Source organism: Oryctolagus cuniculus, chromosome 1 (assembly GCF_051225735.1).
Source record: "Oryctolagus cuniculus isolate XC-2025 breed Fujian yellow rabbit chromosome 1, ASM5122573v1, whole genome shotgun sequence".
Classification (NCBI taxonomy): domain Eukaryota; kingdom Metazoa; phylum Chordata; class Mammalia; order Lagomorpha; family Leporidae; genus Oryctolagus; species Oryctolagus cuniculus.
Genome location: NC_142867.1, coordinates 52184736 through 52199731, shown reverse-complemented (window position 1 = coordinate 52199731; position 14996 = coordinate 52184736). Strand labels below are relative to the sequence as shown.

The window sequence follows — 14996 nt, the reverse complement described above, 5'->3', positions numbered from 1 at the left end:
CACATTGGTACTGGTTCATGTCCCAGCTGCTCCTCTTCCAATACAGCTCTGTACTATGGCCTGGGAAAGCAGTGGAAGATGGCCCAAGTGCGTGGGCCCCTGCACCTACTTGGGAGACCTGGAAGAAGCTCCTGGCTCCTGGCTTCAGATCAGCTTAGCTCTGGCCGTTGTGGCCATCTGGGGAGTGAACCAGTGGATGGAAGACTTCTCTCTCTGTCTCTCCCTCTCATTGTAACTCTACCTCTCAAATAAATAAATAAATATTTTTTAAAAAAAAGAATCTCAAAATGTCCATTGAACTCCAATACATTACATTTTAGGTACTCTCTTAGTAATCTTGGATTAGGGAAAACATGGTTTCTGTCTTTTTAGGACTGGCTTATTTCACTGAATATAATGATTTCCAGTTGCATCCATTTTGTTGCAAAAAACAGGATTTCAATTTTTTTTTTTTTACAGCTGAGTAGTACTCCACAGTGTATATATCGTAATTTCTTTATCAAGTTAACAGTTGATGTACATCTGGGTTGACTCCATATCTTAGCAATTGTGAATTGAGCTGCAATGAATGTGCTGATTTCATATGCTGATTTCTTTTGGTTTGGTTAAGTTCCCAGGAGTGGAATGGCTGGATCATATGGTAGGTCTATTTTTAGATTTCTAAGGTATCTCTACTGTCTTCCACAGTGGCTGCACCAGTTTACATTCCCACTAACAGTGGATTAGGTAGGGTACCTTGTCCCCCACATCCTCACCAGCAGTTGTTGTTTGTTGATTTATGTATGAGAACCACTCTAACTGAGGTGAGGTGAAAACTCATTGTGATTTTGATTTGCATTTCCCTGATGACTAGTGATCCTGAGCATTTTTTCATGTGCCTGTTGGTCATTTGGATTTTCTATCATGAAAAATGCCTGTTCAAGTCCTTTGCCCATCTCTTAACTGGATTGTTTATTTTATTGTCATTGAATTTCTTAAACTCTTTATAGATTCTGGATATTAATCCTTTATCAGTTGCATAGGTGGTAAATATTTTCTCCCGTTCTGTCATTTGTCCTTTCACTTTACTGAGTGTGTCTTTTGCAATGCAGAAACTCAGGTTGATGTAACCCCATTTGTCAATTTTGGTGTTGATTGCCTGTGCTTCTGGGTTCTTTTTCAAGAAGTCTTTGCCTATGCCAATGTCTTATAGGGCTTCCCCAGTGTTCTCTAGTAATTTGATGGTATTGGGTCATAGATTTAGGTCTTTGATCCATTTTGAGTGGATTTTTATGTAAGGTAGGGGAATCTTACTTCATACTTCTACATATAGAAATCCATTTTCTCAGCACCATTCCTTGCTCCAGGGATTGATTTTAGCTCCTTTGTCAAAGATAAGTTGGTTCTAAATGCATGGGTTGATTTCTGGCATTTCTATTCTGTGCCATCGGTCTATATGTTTCTTTTTGTGCCAGTACCAAGCTGTTTTGATTAGAACTGCCCTGTAGTGTGTCTGGATATCTGGTATTGTGATGCCTCTGGCTTTGTTTTTGTTGTATAAGATTGCTTTAGCTATTTGGGGTCTCTTGTGCTTCCATATGAATTTAATGTCATTTTTTCTAGATCCGAGAAGAATGTCCTTGGTATTTTGATTGGGATCACATTGAATTTGTAAATTGCTTTTGGTAGTATGGGCATGTTAATGATATTGATTCTTCCAATCTATGTGCATGGAAGATTTTTCTATTTTTTATGTCTTCTACTTCTTTCTTTAATGTTTTGTGATTTTCATCTTAGAGATCTTTGATATCCTTGGTTAAATTTTTTTAAAGATATTATTTATTTGAGAGGTAGAGTTACAAACAGAAAGAGAGAGAGATAGAAAGGTCTTCATCCACTGCTTCATTCCCCAAATGGCTGCAACAGCCAGAGCTGGGCTGATCTGAAGCCAGGAGCTTCTTCCAGTTCGCCCACATGGGTGCAGGGTCCCAAGCACTTGAGCCATCTTCCACTGCTTTCCCGAGCCATAAGCAGAGAGCTGGATCAGATGAGAAGTAGCTGGGACTTGACCAGTGCCCATATAGGATACCAGCACCACAAGCAGAAGCTTAGCCCACTATGCCAGCAGCTCCCCTTAGTTAAATTTATTACGAGATATTCAATTTTTTTGTAGCTATTGTGAATGGGATTGATCTTACAAGTTCTTTCTCAGCCATGGCAACAATAAGATGTTGAAAGCTTAAGGAGTGCCACAGGAGCACCATAGAGAGTCTGCATAATGAAGTGGAATCCTTATGGATACTCTTCTCTCAGCCCTTCACCTGTCTCAAACCTCGTGGCTCCAGGCTCCCTGCTTAACCTCAGTTGGCAGTTTACTTTCTCCAAAGAGAATGCTCTATATAAGTCTCACATACCCCAGATTGTAGATACAACTCCCCTCTAGACTGGTCAACTGCCAGTTAAGAAGGTGGACTCAGGGCTGGTGCTATGGCACAGCAGGTTAAGCCCTCGCCTATAGTGCCAGCATCCCATATAGGTACCAGTTCAAGTCCTGGCTGTTACACTTCTGATCCAGCTCCCTGCTAATATGCCTAGGAAAGCCCAAGTGGTTGGGCCCCTGCCAGCTATATGGGAGACCCAGAAGAAGCTCCTGGCTGCTGGCTCCTGATTTCAGCATAGTTCAGCCCTGGCCATTGCAGCCATTTGCCATTTGGGAAAGTAAATCAGCAGGTGGAAGATTCTCTCTCTCCCCCCTTTCTCTCTACTTCTGCCTTTCAAGTATATAAATAAATCTTTAAAAAAAGGTCAACTCATAGGTCAGGCGGCCTAAGATTGGATACTGTCACTACCACGTAGTAATGCTGTCAGGCAAATCATTCTCAGATGCCTCTCCTATAAAATGGGGATTAGTAATACCTATCTCAGAGAGCTTTTGAGAGCATCAAATGAATGTGGGAAGTGCTTGGAACATTGGCTGGTGCAGAATATACCCTATAGGAGGCCATATCATCATTGTTGTTGTTATCATTAGTGCTTTACATTTGCAGTAAAACAAAGATCATCGCATAGATATTTGTGAAGGTAGAGAAGAGGCCCATCCCCAGAAGTGGATTAAGTTTCTGGCAATTAGGACAAAAATCATACTTTTTAAAATAAGATTTGTTGACTTATTATTTGAAAGGCATAAGACAGAGAGAAAGAGACAGAGAAAGAAAACTTTGGTTTACTCCTCAAGAAAAGCATTAGTTTACTCCTCAAAATGACCACAATGGCAATGATTGGGAGAAGAGGTCAAAGGCAGGAGCCTAGAACTCTATCCCAGTCTCCCATATAGGCACAGGGACACAAGTACTTGGACCATCCTCCACTGCCTTCCCAGGTGCGTTGGCAGGGAGCTGGATTGGAAGTGGAGCAGCTGGGGCTCATAACAGCACTCTGATATGGGATGCTGGCACTGCAGGCTGCAGTTTCATCTGCTGCACCACAACACCAGCCTCATGGACATTTTTTAAATGTAGTTTTTCAGGCTTCAAAAATTACTGAGTTTCACATACTGGGTCTCCACTGTTTCTGCTTGTTTGCTCCATCTAATTCCTATAAAGGATATAAAGTAGTGTTAACATGAATATTTTGTTTTACATTTTTCTTAATTTTTCCCCAGTGTTGATTTTTTTAAACTTAAAATACAATAGCAATTCGAGAATACCAAGCACAAATACAAGCAGTCTCTTAAGTTCATGGAAAATGAGTATTATGAAAAAGTTATGCATGAATTTCAAGAAAAGTGCATCACAATAAGCTCATAGTAACTTGTCATAACATGTCTGTACAGGATCTTATCTGAGGAAGGAAAGATGTCAGTTTGAAAAGAGCCCCTATCAGAGCAACATGAATTCTGCCAAAATTCAAGCAAAAACAAACATCAAAATTACAGTGAAACTTGGGTGGAAGAATAGATCAATTGTTGATACATTACCAAGAGTTTATGGGGATGATTCTCCAAAGCAATCGGTGGCTTACAAATGGATAACTCATTTTAAGAAGGGGTGAGACACTGTTTAAAATGAGGCCTGCAGAAGCAGACCATCCACATCAATTTGCAAGGAAAAAATTAATCTTGTTCATGTCCTAGTAGAAGAGGACGAACGATGAACAGTGGGGACAATAGCCAACAATATAGACATCTCAGTTGGTTTAGCTTAAACAATTCTGACTGGAAAATTAAAGGGAGCAAACATTCTTTAGGTGTATGCCAAAACTGTTGGGTCCAGATCAGCTGCAGAAAAAAGCAGAGCTTTCAGTGGGAATTTTAAGCAAGTGAGATCAAGATCCCAAAGCAATTCTTTCAAGAATTGGGACAGAAGATGACAATGGCTTTACTAGTACAGTACTGAAGACAAAGCACAATCATAGCAATGGCTACCAAGAAATGAGTTGTCCAGTCAAAGCAAAGGTGGACTAGTCAAGAGCAGATGTTATGGCAACAGTGTTTGCAGATACTCAAGGCACGTGGCTTGTTGGCTTGATGGAAGACTGAAAGTAACATCTGCTTACTGAGGAGAGTGTTTTGAGAAATTAGATAAGACTTGGCAGGAAAACACTTGAGGAAACTTCACCAAAGAGTCCTTTTCCACCACAGCAGTGTTCCTGCTCATCCGTGCCATCAAGCAAGGATGATTTTGTGAGAATATTGATGGCAAATCATCAGGCATTCACCTTACACTGCTGATTTGGTTCTTTCTGACTTTTTTGTTTCTAAACCTTGAAAGAATTTTTTAAAGATGTATTCATATATTTGAAAGGCAGAGTTACAGAGAGGCAGAGGCAGAGAGAGAGGTCTTCCATTTGTTGATTCATTCCCAAATGGCTGCAATGGTCGATTGGAGCTGGAATGATCCAAAGCCAGGAGCCAGGAGCTTCTTTTGGGTCTCCCGTGTGGGTGCAGGGGCCAAAGGTCTTAGGTCATCTTTCACTGCTTTCCCAGGCGATTAGCAGGGAGCTGGATCCAAAGTGGAGCAGCCGGGACTTAGAACCGGCGCCCATGTGGGATGCCTGCACTGCAGGTGGTGGCTTTACCTGCTATGCCACAGTGCTGGCCCCCTAAAAGAATTTTTTAAAAATATTTATTTATTTATTTGAAAGAATTACAGAGAAGGGAAGACAAAGGAGAGATCTTCCATCTGCTGATTCACTCCCTAAATGGGTACAACAGCCAAGGCTGGGCCAAGCCAAAGCCAGGGCTTCTTCCAAGTCTTCTGCTACTCTTTCCAGGCCATTAGCAGGGAGCTGGAATGGAAATGAAGCAGCCAGGACTTGAACCAGCACCCGTATGGGATGCCAGCATCATAGGCAGCAGCTCTACCCACTCACTGTACCATATCTGCTGCCCCTAAAAAATCTTTAAATGATACCCATTTATCTTTACTTAATAACGTAGAACAGACTGAGTTCCCATGGTTAAGTTCTCAGGACCCTCTGGGTTTTAGGGACTAAGTGGCTGGTATTATCGCTTAACAGAAGTTTCTTGAACTTGATGGAGTTTAAGTTGAGAAATAAAATTTACCTTTTTTTGATTGCATATTTTAATTTCATTTTTTCCATGAACCTTTTGAAGTCCCCTTGTACACATGGGTTCAAAGCTCTTGTACAGTTGTAAGAGTAATGGATTACAACACATTAAAGAAAATGGAAAAGGTTCTGGCATTGTGGCATAGTGGGATAAGCCACTGCCTGCAGTGCCAGCATCCCATATAGAGACCAGTTCAAGTCCTAGCTGCTCCACTTCCAATCCAGCTCCCTGCTAATATGTCTGGAAAAGCAGTGAAGGATGGCACAAGTGATTGGGCCCCTGTACCACATGGGAGACCCAGAAGCAGCTCCTGGCTCCTGATTCCTGGCCCATTCCTAGCTATTGTGGCTATCTGGGGAGTGAACCAGCAGATAGAAGACCCCTCCTTCTCTGTCTCTCCCTTTGTCTCAGTAACTCTGCCTTTCAAATAAGTCTTTAAAAAGATGGAAAACCATAGGCCATCTGATATAAAGTAACTGATAGGCCAGTTAAATGAATAAATGAATGAATAATTGGAAAGTTTGGTAAGGAACAGGATGTTTTTATAATCTCAAAGTACCTGCCCTCAAAATCACAACTACAAAGAGAAATACAAGAACTTTAAAGTGGAGAGGTGTAGCAAATACCTGTAATGGGATGACTTGAAGCTTCCTGCGTGCATCATCTGATGGGCTGCAATGAGCAGAACACAGCATCATCCCTCTGATATTCCTGCTAAAGATGCAGAACCTGAATCTAATTATGGGGAAAGATCAGACAAGCTCAAACATTTCACAGAGGGACTGATTTGGAATTTTAAAGTGGAGAGAACACTGAAAAACTGTCCTAGATTGAAAGAAACTACAATGACAGAAAATCTCATTGCAAAACTGATTCTCAACCAGATCTTTCCGCTGTAAAGAAACAACTGTCAAAACTTGGAGAGGGTTTGAGGATTAGATATATCACTGTTAATTTTCTAAAACTGATGGTTGCACTGTGGTTATGTGGGAGATAATCCTTCTTTGTGGGAAATACACAATCAAGTACTTGAGATGATTGAGAGTCCTGTCAACCACTTACTTGCAAATATATCTGGAGGAAAACTTCTTTGTATTGTTCTTGTAAGTTTGCATTAAGGTTGAAATGGTTTCAAATTTAAAAAATTCAACTTAAGTCTGGGGTAGTAGCGTACAAAGCACAAAGCAAGGAGCTGCATTTGTATCTTCCCTTCTTTCCTCTTCTGTTTTCCGCCTGGCTCTTCCTCTCCAAAGGCTGGACTAAGATCTATATATATATGAAGACTCTGGGTTCAATGGAGAAGACAAGCAAGGACTTGGCCAGGCCTGAGAAACTGGGCTGCACTCATTGACTCCTTCCCACAGTGGGCATGCACTAAGCATCACTGTCCCAGACCAGACACCAAAGATGCAGAGCAAAGCAGGACCCAGCCTCTGCTACCAGGAACTTGCTGAGCAGTGGGAAAACAGGCCGGTCAGAAGGCAGCAGTCACATGCAAGAGCTACCCTGGGAGAAGCCCTGGGCTAAGGTGAACAGGCACCTAACCTAGCTGGGAGTGGTGCAGGTGGTAGAGAGAGGCCAGTGTTGTTGCCAGTAGATGAATGCTTGCAATGCTGCCATCCTATATAGGCATACCGGTTCAAGTCCTGATTGCTTCACTTCCAAGCTAGCTTCCTGCTAATGAGCCTGGGAAGCAGTGAGCACCCATGTAGGAGACCCAGATGGAGTTCTTAGCTCCTAGCTTTGGCCTGGCCCTGCCCTGGCTGTTGGAGCCTTTTGGAGGAGTGAATCAGTGGATAGGAGGTTTTCCCTCTCCCCTTTTCTGTCTGTCCCTCTTTGCATCACTCTGCCTTTCAAATCAATCATCTTTAAAAAAAAAAAAAAAGTATAGAGACCACAACTTCTATGGTAGAGTTGTGACAATAGTGGAGGGGAAACTGAGCACAGTATGGTCCCTAACCCAGAGAAAGCTAGGAACACTTGAGGACCTGCCCTGGGTCCTGAGGGTGGACCAGGGAGGGGTATGGTCAAGATGAGGCGGGGCCATGCTAAGGCATTTGTTCACTGAGTCGGTGCTCAGTGAATTTTCCTTTTCATTGTTAACTTGCCTTCTCCCCTTTAGCACTCACTTTGCCGAAACATCCTGTCTTTGAGCGTTCACCTGGGCATTGCTTTAACATTTTTAATAACCATCTCAATAATAGCTAAACTATGTGTCAACAGTTGTATAAAGAGGTGCTATTCTCCCCCCAGTTTGACAGAAGAGGAAGCAGAGGCACAACTCGCCCAACATCAGGTAGCTGTTAAGTAGCAGAACTGGGACTGGAACCACAGACACTAACGCCACAGCCCAAGCTTTTGATCTGCCATAGTGCATGAGTACATCTTTGTAAAAGTTTGGTGTTTTGTTTTTGTTTTTGTTTTCAATTTTTGTTTCATTCTGTTTGACAGGCAGAGAAGAAGAGAGGGAGATTGATCCATCTGCTGGTTCAGTCCGCAAATGTCCACAACAGCCAGGGCTGGGCCAGGCTGAAGCCAGGCGCCTGGAGCTAATCTAGGTCTCCCACATGAGCGGCAGGGACCTGAGTACTTCAGCCATCACCTGCTGCCTCCCAGGATGTGCATTAGCAGGAAGCTGCAGGGAAAGCGAAACTGGGGGGCCGGCACTGTGGTGCAGCGGGTTAACGCCCTGGCCTGACGCGCCGGCATCCCATATGGGCGCCGGTTCTAGTCCCACCTGCTCCTCTTCTGATCCAGCTCTCTGCTATGGCCTGAATAGCAGAGGAAGATGGCCCAAGTCCTTGGGCCCCTGCACCCACGTGGGAGACCCAGAAGAAGCTCCTGGCTCCTGGCTTCAGATCGGCGCAGCTCTGGCCATTGCAGCCAACTGGGGAGTGAATCAGTGGGTGGAATACCTCTCTCTCTGTCTCTGTCTCTCTCTGTAACTCTGTCTTTCAAATAAATATTAAAAAAAAAAAAAAAAGTGAGGCTAGGACCCAAACCAGGCGCTCCAATCCAGGATGCAAGCCTCCTGAGCGCCATTTTAACTGCTCTGCTAAACACCTGCCCCCACCGCAGCACATCTTTAATGAGGCTGACTTCTCACAGGTTCTTTTACGGAGAGGGCTTGGCAGGCCTCGGCAGGCCTCCAGCGAAAGGGCTAAATGAGGGAGAGGCGTGTAAACTGCTGTTTGTTGGTGCAGCTTACCTACTCGTCCCTCTTATCCTCTCGCTGCCTTTCCGCACCTGCTCTGTCCTCAAGGGTGGGAGACCTATTATGGGTCCAGGGAAACCTGGAGCCTGAGGTGCACCAGGTAAGGGTTTTCCCAAGCTGACTGCAGAGCCAGAACAGCTCACCGTGGAGGAGAGGGTAGCAAAGGGTCAAATCGAAGAAGGCTTATGTCCAAGGGGCCTTCGGCAGGAAACCAGCTGCAAAGTCGGGCCACGGTGAGCAGCTCAGGATGGAAACTGGGTAAGCCCAAGTCAAAATGTAAAAGGTGAAAAGGCTCTTTTGAATGAGGGCTGTTCAAAAAGTCCAAAGAAAATTAATATCATGACAAAAACTATGCATAGATTTCTAATTATTTTGTAGCCAAACAGCTTACTTTCTAATTCCATTTTCGTGAGCTTTCTGAATGTCCCCATTGGAGACACCTGCTCTCTAACAGGAAGAAAGAAAGGGCAACATCATTTTGGCCGTCCTCAGTCTCCCTCTACCCTCACAGGAATCAGTTGTTCATTTGACAAACGGTGAGCACCTACTATGCACCAAGCTTATGCTAGGCGTGGGGGAGGGAAGAGGAGGGAATAAGGCAGAGGGACTGGCGCATGAATATTCATCTCAGAACCTGAAATGCCAAGCTCTCTTTGCAGCCAGGCTGCATTTCCATTTTCACTTTAGCCTCTGGAACAAGGCCAGGAAGTGACAGAGATTTACCAGCTTAGGGAGAGTGTAGGAGGGGGGGAAGCACACTCCTTCCCCTCTCCTCCCCGCGCCCCTCCCCTCCCGGCAGCCGCTGCCACAGTTGTCTCTAAAACAGCTCTTTCAGAAAAGCCCAATTATTCCATTATTCCTCCACAGCTTGGAAAAAAAGTCTCCCTTTCCACACCTCTTGACAATCACTACAGGTCCCCTTCCAAATCGCAGCTTGCAGAGGGTCCTTGACTGGTCACAAGTGTTCCATTAGACAAAGCGCACGCCTTGCAGGTGAGCTCTGGGGTCAGGTAAGTCAAGGTTGGGGTCCTTGACGATGGAGATCGGGAGACGAGCATGGCTATTTTTAAGGGGCTTGAGGGACTCAGAACACCTGTCACTCTGCTGCTCAACTCTTCTCGCAGGGATGACATAATCATTGTGGGAAAGGAAGACTCCAGATTTGAGCTGGATTGTCAAAGTCAAGATCGAAACCTGGCCTCTATCTTTAAAAAGAGAAAGGACTTGCTGTGCTTCTGCATATTTTCCTTTATGCTAATCACAATCTGCAGCTCCGGGGACATTTGCATCCTGCCTTTGCCCAACAGTTTGAGCTTGGGATTTCCTTGTCATGTGGAAGGCAGGAGAGCCTAGTGGGGAGCGTCTGGCTGTAGAGTCACACCCATGGGGCTTCCAGTCCTGGACCACCTCATAACAGCCCTAGGAGGGGACTTCACAAAGTTCATGGAGAATGGGCATTGAAAGATAACGTTTCTTTTAGTGCAAAAATATTTTAAAATCCATACATAATTTTTTCAGAATATGTATTTTGTGTGAACTTTTTAATGACCTCCTCCTATAAACTTGAGCAAGGTACTTGATCCCTCTGTGCCTGGGCCTTTTTCCTCTACAGAAGAATATGATGATAATAGAACATACCTTGGGTGGGAGAATTAAACAAGAGAATCTTTATCAGTGGTTCTCCACCGTGGCTGCACGTTTGACTCCCCTGAGCAGTTTTTAAACCCACCAGTGCCTGGTTCCCCGCTAGAAGCTGATCTTCTTGGTCTGGGATGGAATCAGGGTATCAGTACTTTTTTAAACTCCCTTCAATGATTCTAATCAACAGCCAGGACCCTTAAACCATATAAAATGCCTACTATAGAGTGCTTGCCACAGAGCAAACCTCAATAGATAATAGTTGTTATTCTTACACTGGCTTACACCAAAGAATGTGTGCCGACACTAATGAATTGGGACAAACCTCCAACCAGTAGGGCCCAGCTACTGTGCAGGGCACTGTGGGTAGGTGTGGAGATGAACAAGAGAATCCCTACCTCATAGGATTTAACTCTGTAATTGGAACAAAAAGTTATAAATACATACGAAGTTAAATAGTAACACAAGCTTTAAACTAGAAAAAACGAAGTCAGTGTTTTTAAATTTATTTTTAATTTTTTATTAATTTTTTTTTTAAGTTAAAGAGGGAGAGACAGATCTTCCACTCACTGCTTAACTCCCCAAATGGCCTCCAATGGCCAGGGCTGTGTCAGACCAAAGCCAGAAACCTGGAGCTTCTTACAGATCTAACACGTGGGTGCAAGGGCCCAAGTAGTTGGGCCATCCTCTGCTGCTTTCCCAGGTGCATTAGCAGGGAGCTGGATCAGAAGTGGAGCAGCTGGGACTAAACTGGTACCCATATGGAATGCTGGTGTCACAGATGGTGGCTTAACCTGCTATACCACAAAGCTGGGCCCCTATTTTTGTTTTCTTAACGGAGATGCAAAAATTGTACATATCTATGCAGTACTATGTGATGTTTCATTACGTATATGCATTGTGTAAGGTTCAAATCAGGGTAAACATATTTTAAAATATAATTTTTATGTTGAAAATACTCAAAATCCTTCCTTCCAGCTTTTTAAAAAATATGTGTATATAGATAGCATCGTTACTATAGTCACCCCACTGTGCAATACAGCAGAACTTCTTTCTCTTACCTAGGTATCACTTAGGATCCCTTAATGGGCCTCTCTGCATCCCAGCCTCCCCGTACCCTCCCTGCCCTCCGGTAGCTACCACTCTACTCTGAACTTCTCTGAGATTTACTGTTTGAGCTTCCACACCTAAGTGTGATTATGCGGTGTTTGTCTCTCTGTGCCTGGCTATTTCATTTAACATAATAGCCTCCAGTTGCTCTCTGTGATGACAGGATTTCATCATTTTTATGGCATGAATACATGATGTCATTTATATATGCCACACTTTTTCTTTGTCCGGTCATCATTGCATGAGCAATTAGGTGGTTCTCCTTTCCTGGCTATTGTGAATGGCACTGCACTGAATCTGAGGGTTCAGATGTCTCTTCGACAGACTGACTTCATTTCCTTTGCATGTACACCTAGTGTGGGGTTGCTGGATCATAGGGGAGTTCTAGTGTAAGTTTTTTAAGGAACATCTGTGCTATTTTCCACAGCAGTTGCACTAATTTCCATTTCTAGCAACAGTGTGGGAGAGTTCCCTTTTCTCTACCTCCTCGCCAGCCCTTGTAATCTTTGATCTTTTTGATAATAATCAATCTAACTGGAGTGAGAGGGTAGCTCGTTATGGTTTTTATTTGCATTTCCCTAGTAATTAGTGACATTGAACATCACATATATACAGGCTATTTATATGTCTTTCTTTGAAAAATAAGTATTTCAGTGTATTGCCTGTATTTTAAAAATTTTATTCTTTCTGAAAGACAGCACATGTGAGCGAGCGTTCATTGGTGGTTCACTCCTCAGATGCCTTCAACAAGAAGGCCTGGGCCAGGCCAAAGCTAGGAACCTGGAACTCCATCTGGATTCTCCATGTCTCCCACATAGGTGGCAGGAACCCACGTACTTGACCCATCACCACTGCCTGCCAGAGTGTGCATTAGCGGGAAGCAGTTCTGAAAGCAGAGCGTGGATTCAACCCAGGTCCCCATTTCAGGATGCAGGTATCCCAAGCAGCATCATAACCACTGACCCAAACACTGGCCCCAATTGCGCATTTTTAAATTAGATTATTTCATGCCCCCCCCCCATTGTTCCTTTTGTATTCTGGATAGTAAACCCTTGTCAAATGTATACTACACAATGTTTTCTCCTGTTCTATAGGTTGTTTTCTCTGTTTCCTTTGCAGTACAGAAGCTCTTCAGTGTGATGCCATCTCATTTGTCTACTTTTGGTGTTGTTTTCTGTGTTTTTGTTGAGGGAGGGCAGTCTTATCTAAGAACTTGCCATTTCGGTGTCCTGAAGCGTGGCTCCTGTGTTTTGTTCTAGAAGTTTCAAAGTTCAGGTTTCACATTTGGTTAATTTTGAATTGATTTTTGTTCCACATGGTGGATAGTGTAGAGGAGTGTCGTTCTTCTGCCTGTAGATATCCAGTTTTCCTAGTACCATTTATTGACAAGACTACACTTTCCCCAGTGTGCATTCTTAGCACCTTTATAAAACATCAACTGGCTGTCGATGTGTGGACTGACTTCTGGGCTCTCTGTTCTGTCCCAGTGGCCTGTGTGTCCGTTTTGTGTGCCAGTACCATATTGTTCTAATTACTGTAGCTTTTTTGGTGTTTTGAAGTCAGGCACTCTAATGCCTCTTGCTGTGTTCTTTTTGCTGAAGATTGCTTTTTCCAGGTTTTCTGTGATTTCATTCAAGGTTAAAGCTGTTTTCACTAGTTATTTGAAGGATGTCATTGATGTTCTGATAGGGAATGTATTGAATCTGTAGGTTTGGGGGTAGTGTGGATATTTTTAAAAATGTGATTTATTTATTTTCATCTACTTGAAAGGCCAGAGCAACAGAAGAGATCCTCCATCTGCTGATTCGCTACCCAGATGCCCACAATAGCCATGGTCGGGCCAGGCCAAAGCCAGGAGCCTGGAACATCTGGGTCTCCCACGTGGATGGCGGTAGCATAAGCACTTGATCCACCATCTGCTGCTTCCAAAAATGTGTTTAGCAGGAAACAGGATTCAAAACAGCACTTCTACATGAAATGCAAGTGTCCCAAGTGGTGGCTGGCTTAACCCACTGCACCACAACACCTACCCAAATATGGATATTTTAATATTAATTCCTCTGATTCATAAACACATTACTTGTGTCCTCTCCAATTTTTTTAAATCAGGGTTTCATAGTTTTCATTGTAGGGATCACTCACCTCTTTGGTTAAATGTAGTCCGAGGTCTTGTCCTTTTAACGGTGGGATGTGGAATCCCTTACTTTAGTTCTTAGGTAAAATAACATCTTTTAAGCACCTACTTCATGCTTGGCAATTTGCAGATCAGCTTAGCTCATTAATGTTCACAAGAGGACCATAAAGTAGGTATTAACCCCAATTTGTAGGGCAAAAACTGAGGCTTGGGGAAGCAATTCACCTGCTATGCCCTATTGAGGTAAATCCGGGGTCAAACTTGTTCTGCCCGACTAAAAGATCTTTGTTTTATACCATGTCTTTACCATGCTCATTTCATGGTGACCATAAACACAAGTAATGAACTAGTTGGGATTAGAATTTAGGAGGTTCAATTTCCAGTCCTTTTCTATACATGCCTATATGTGTTACCCGTCATTCTGTTTATCCACCAATGTGTCTGTCTTATTTAGCAAGGTTATAAAATAGGATTTCTGCTTTATCAGCTGTTTCAATTAATAGGCCAACCTTTTGAAAAAAATTTAATTCTTCATTTTCTTGCATAAAATTAATATTTTAGTAATATGCTAAACAATATATCACTTCCAGTAAATGATAGGGAATTAGATAGCTGAGGTTATGTTTTAAAGTGTGCTAATAGTACCAGAGTATTTAATGTAGATTAACTAACAGTCCTAAACAGTAATACAAATAGAGGAAAACAAAATTAACGTGATTAAATACACTCAGACTATTTATTCTGTTAATTGTTAAAATTCAGTCAACAGATCGCAAAGAGACTTGCAGCTGCAGCTCCAAAATAGCCATCCTCCCCTCAGCTGTTGCTAATTAATGCGATTTTCCTAATAGCAGTTTTCTGATAGCAGACAGACAGTAGCAAATCAAAACAACTTCATTTTTATGCTAATGAGGACTAACAACAACACAAAGAGCCCAACAGGATCCAAATGGAACTGTTGCTGACAATGGGCTCACGCGTAGTGTTTCTCATGCACAGCTGACCTTCAGTGCTGGAGTTTATTGCACAAACACGTGGGGTGTGGAGAGCAAGGCAGGTTACATCCTCACATCAGTCACTATTGTACAAGGTCACAATGGGGGGCTGGTGCTCAGCGGGTTAATGCCCTGGCCTGAGCGCCAGCATCCCATATGGGCGCCAGTTCAAGTCCTGGCTGCTCCTCTTCCGATCCAGCTCTCTGCTGTGGCCTGGGAAAGCAGTAGAAAATGGCCCAAGTCCTTGGGCCCCTGCACCCGTGTGGGAGACCTGGAAGAAGCTCCTGGCTTCCGGCTTTGGATCAGCGCAGCTCTGGCCGTCGCGGCCATCTGGGGAGTGAACCATCGGATGGAAGT

The 14996-nt window shown here is 43.4% G+C and overlaps 1 protein-coding gene and 1 long non-coding RNA gene across 5 annotated transcripts in view; both read left to right on the top strand.

Annotated features, from left to right (window-relative positions):
* Nucleotides 1-14996, top strand: part of SPON1 (spondin 1) — a 316174-nt gene that overhangs the window by 105499 nt on the left and 195679 nt on the right. Inside the window, exon 1 of one of the 3 annotated variants that reach the window (XM_089311033.1) lies at nt 8880-9020. The exons of the other annotated variants lie outside the window; for them this stretch is intronic. Within the exon in view, the coding sequence (XP_089167159.1) occupies nt 9010-9020 (11 nt within the window). The 5' untranslated portion in view covers nt 8880-9009. Of the gene's footprint in view, nt 1-8879; nt 9021-14996 lie in introns of those variants that run through there. 3 annotated transcript variants of the gene reach the window in all.
* LOC149128394 (uncharacterized) lies at nt 9089-12445 on the top strand. Of its 2 annotated transcripts, none has more exons than XR_016218617.1 (3): nt 9089-9298; nt 9677-9755; nt 12329-12445. It is a non-coding gene; the product is annotated as an uncharacterized LOC149128394 (long non-coding RNA). The 2 variants fall into 2 exon arrangements; XR_016218616.1 differs by having other exon boundaries at nt 9095-9298; nt 9630-9755.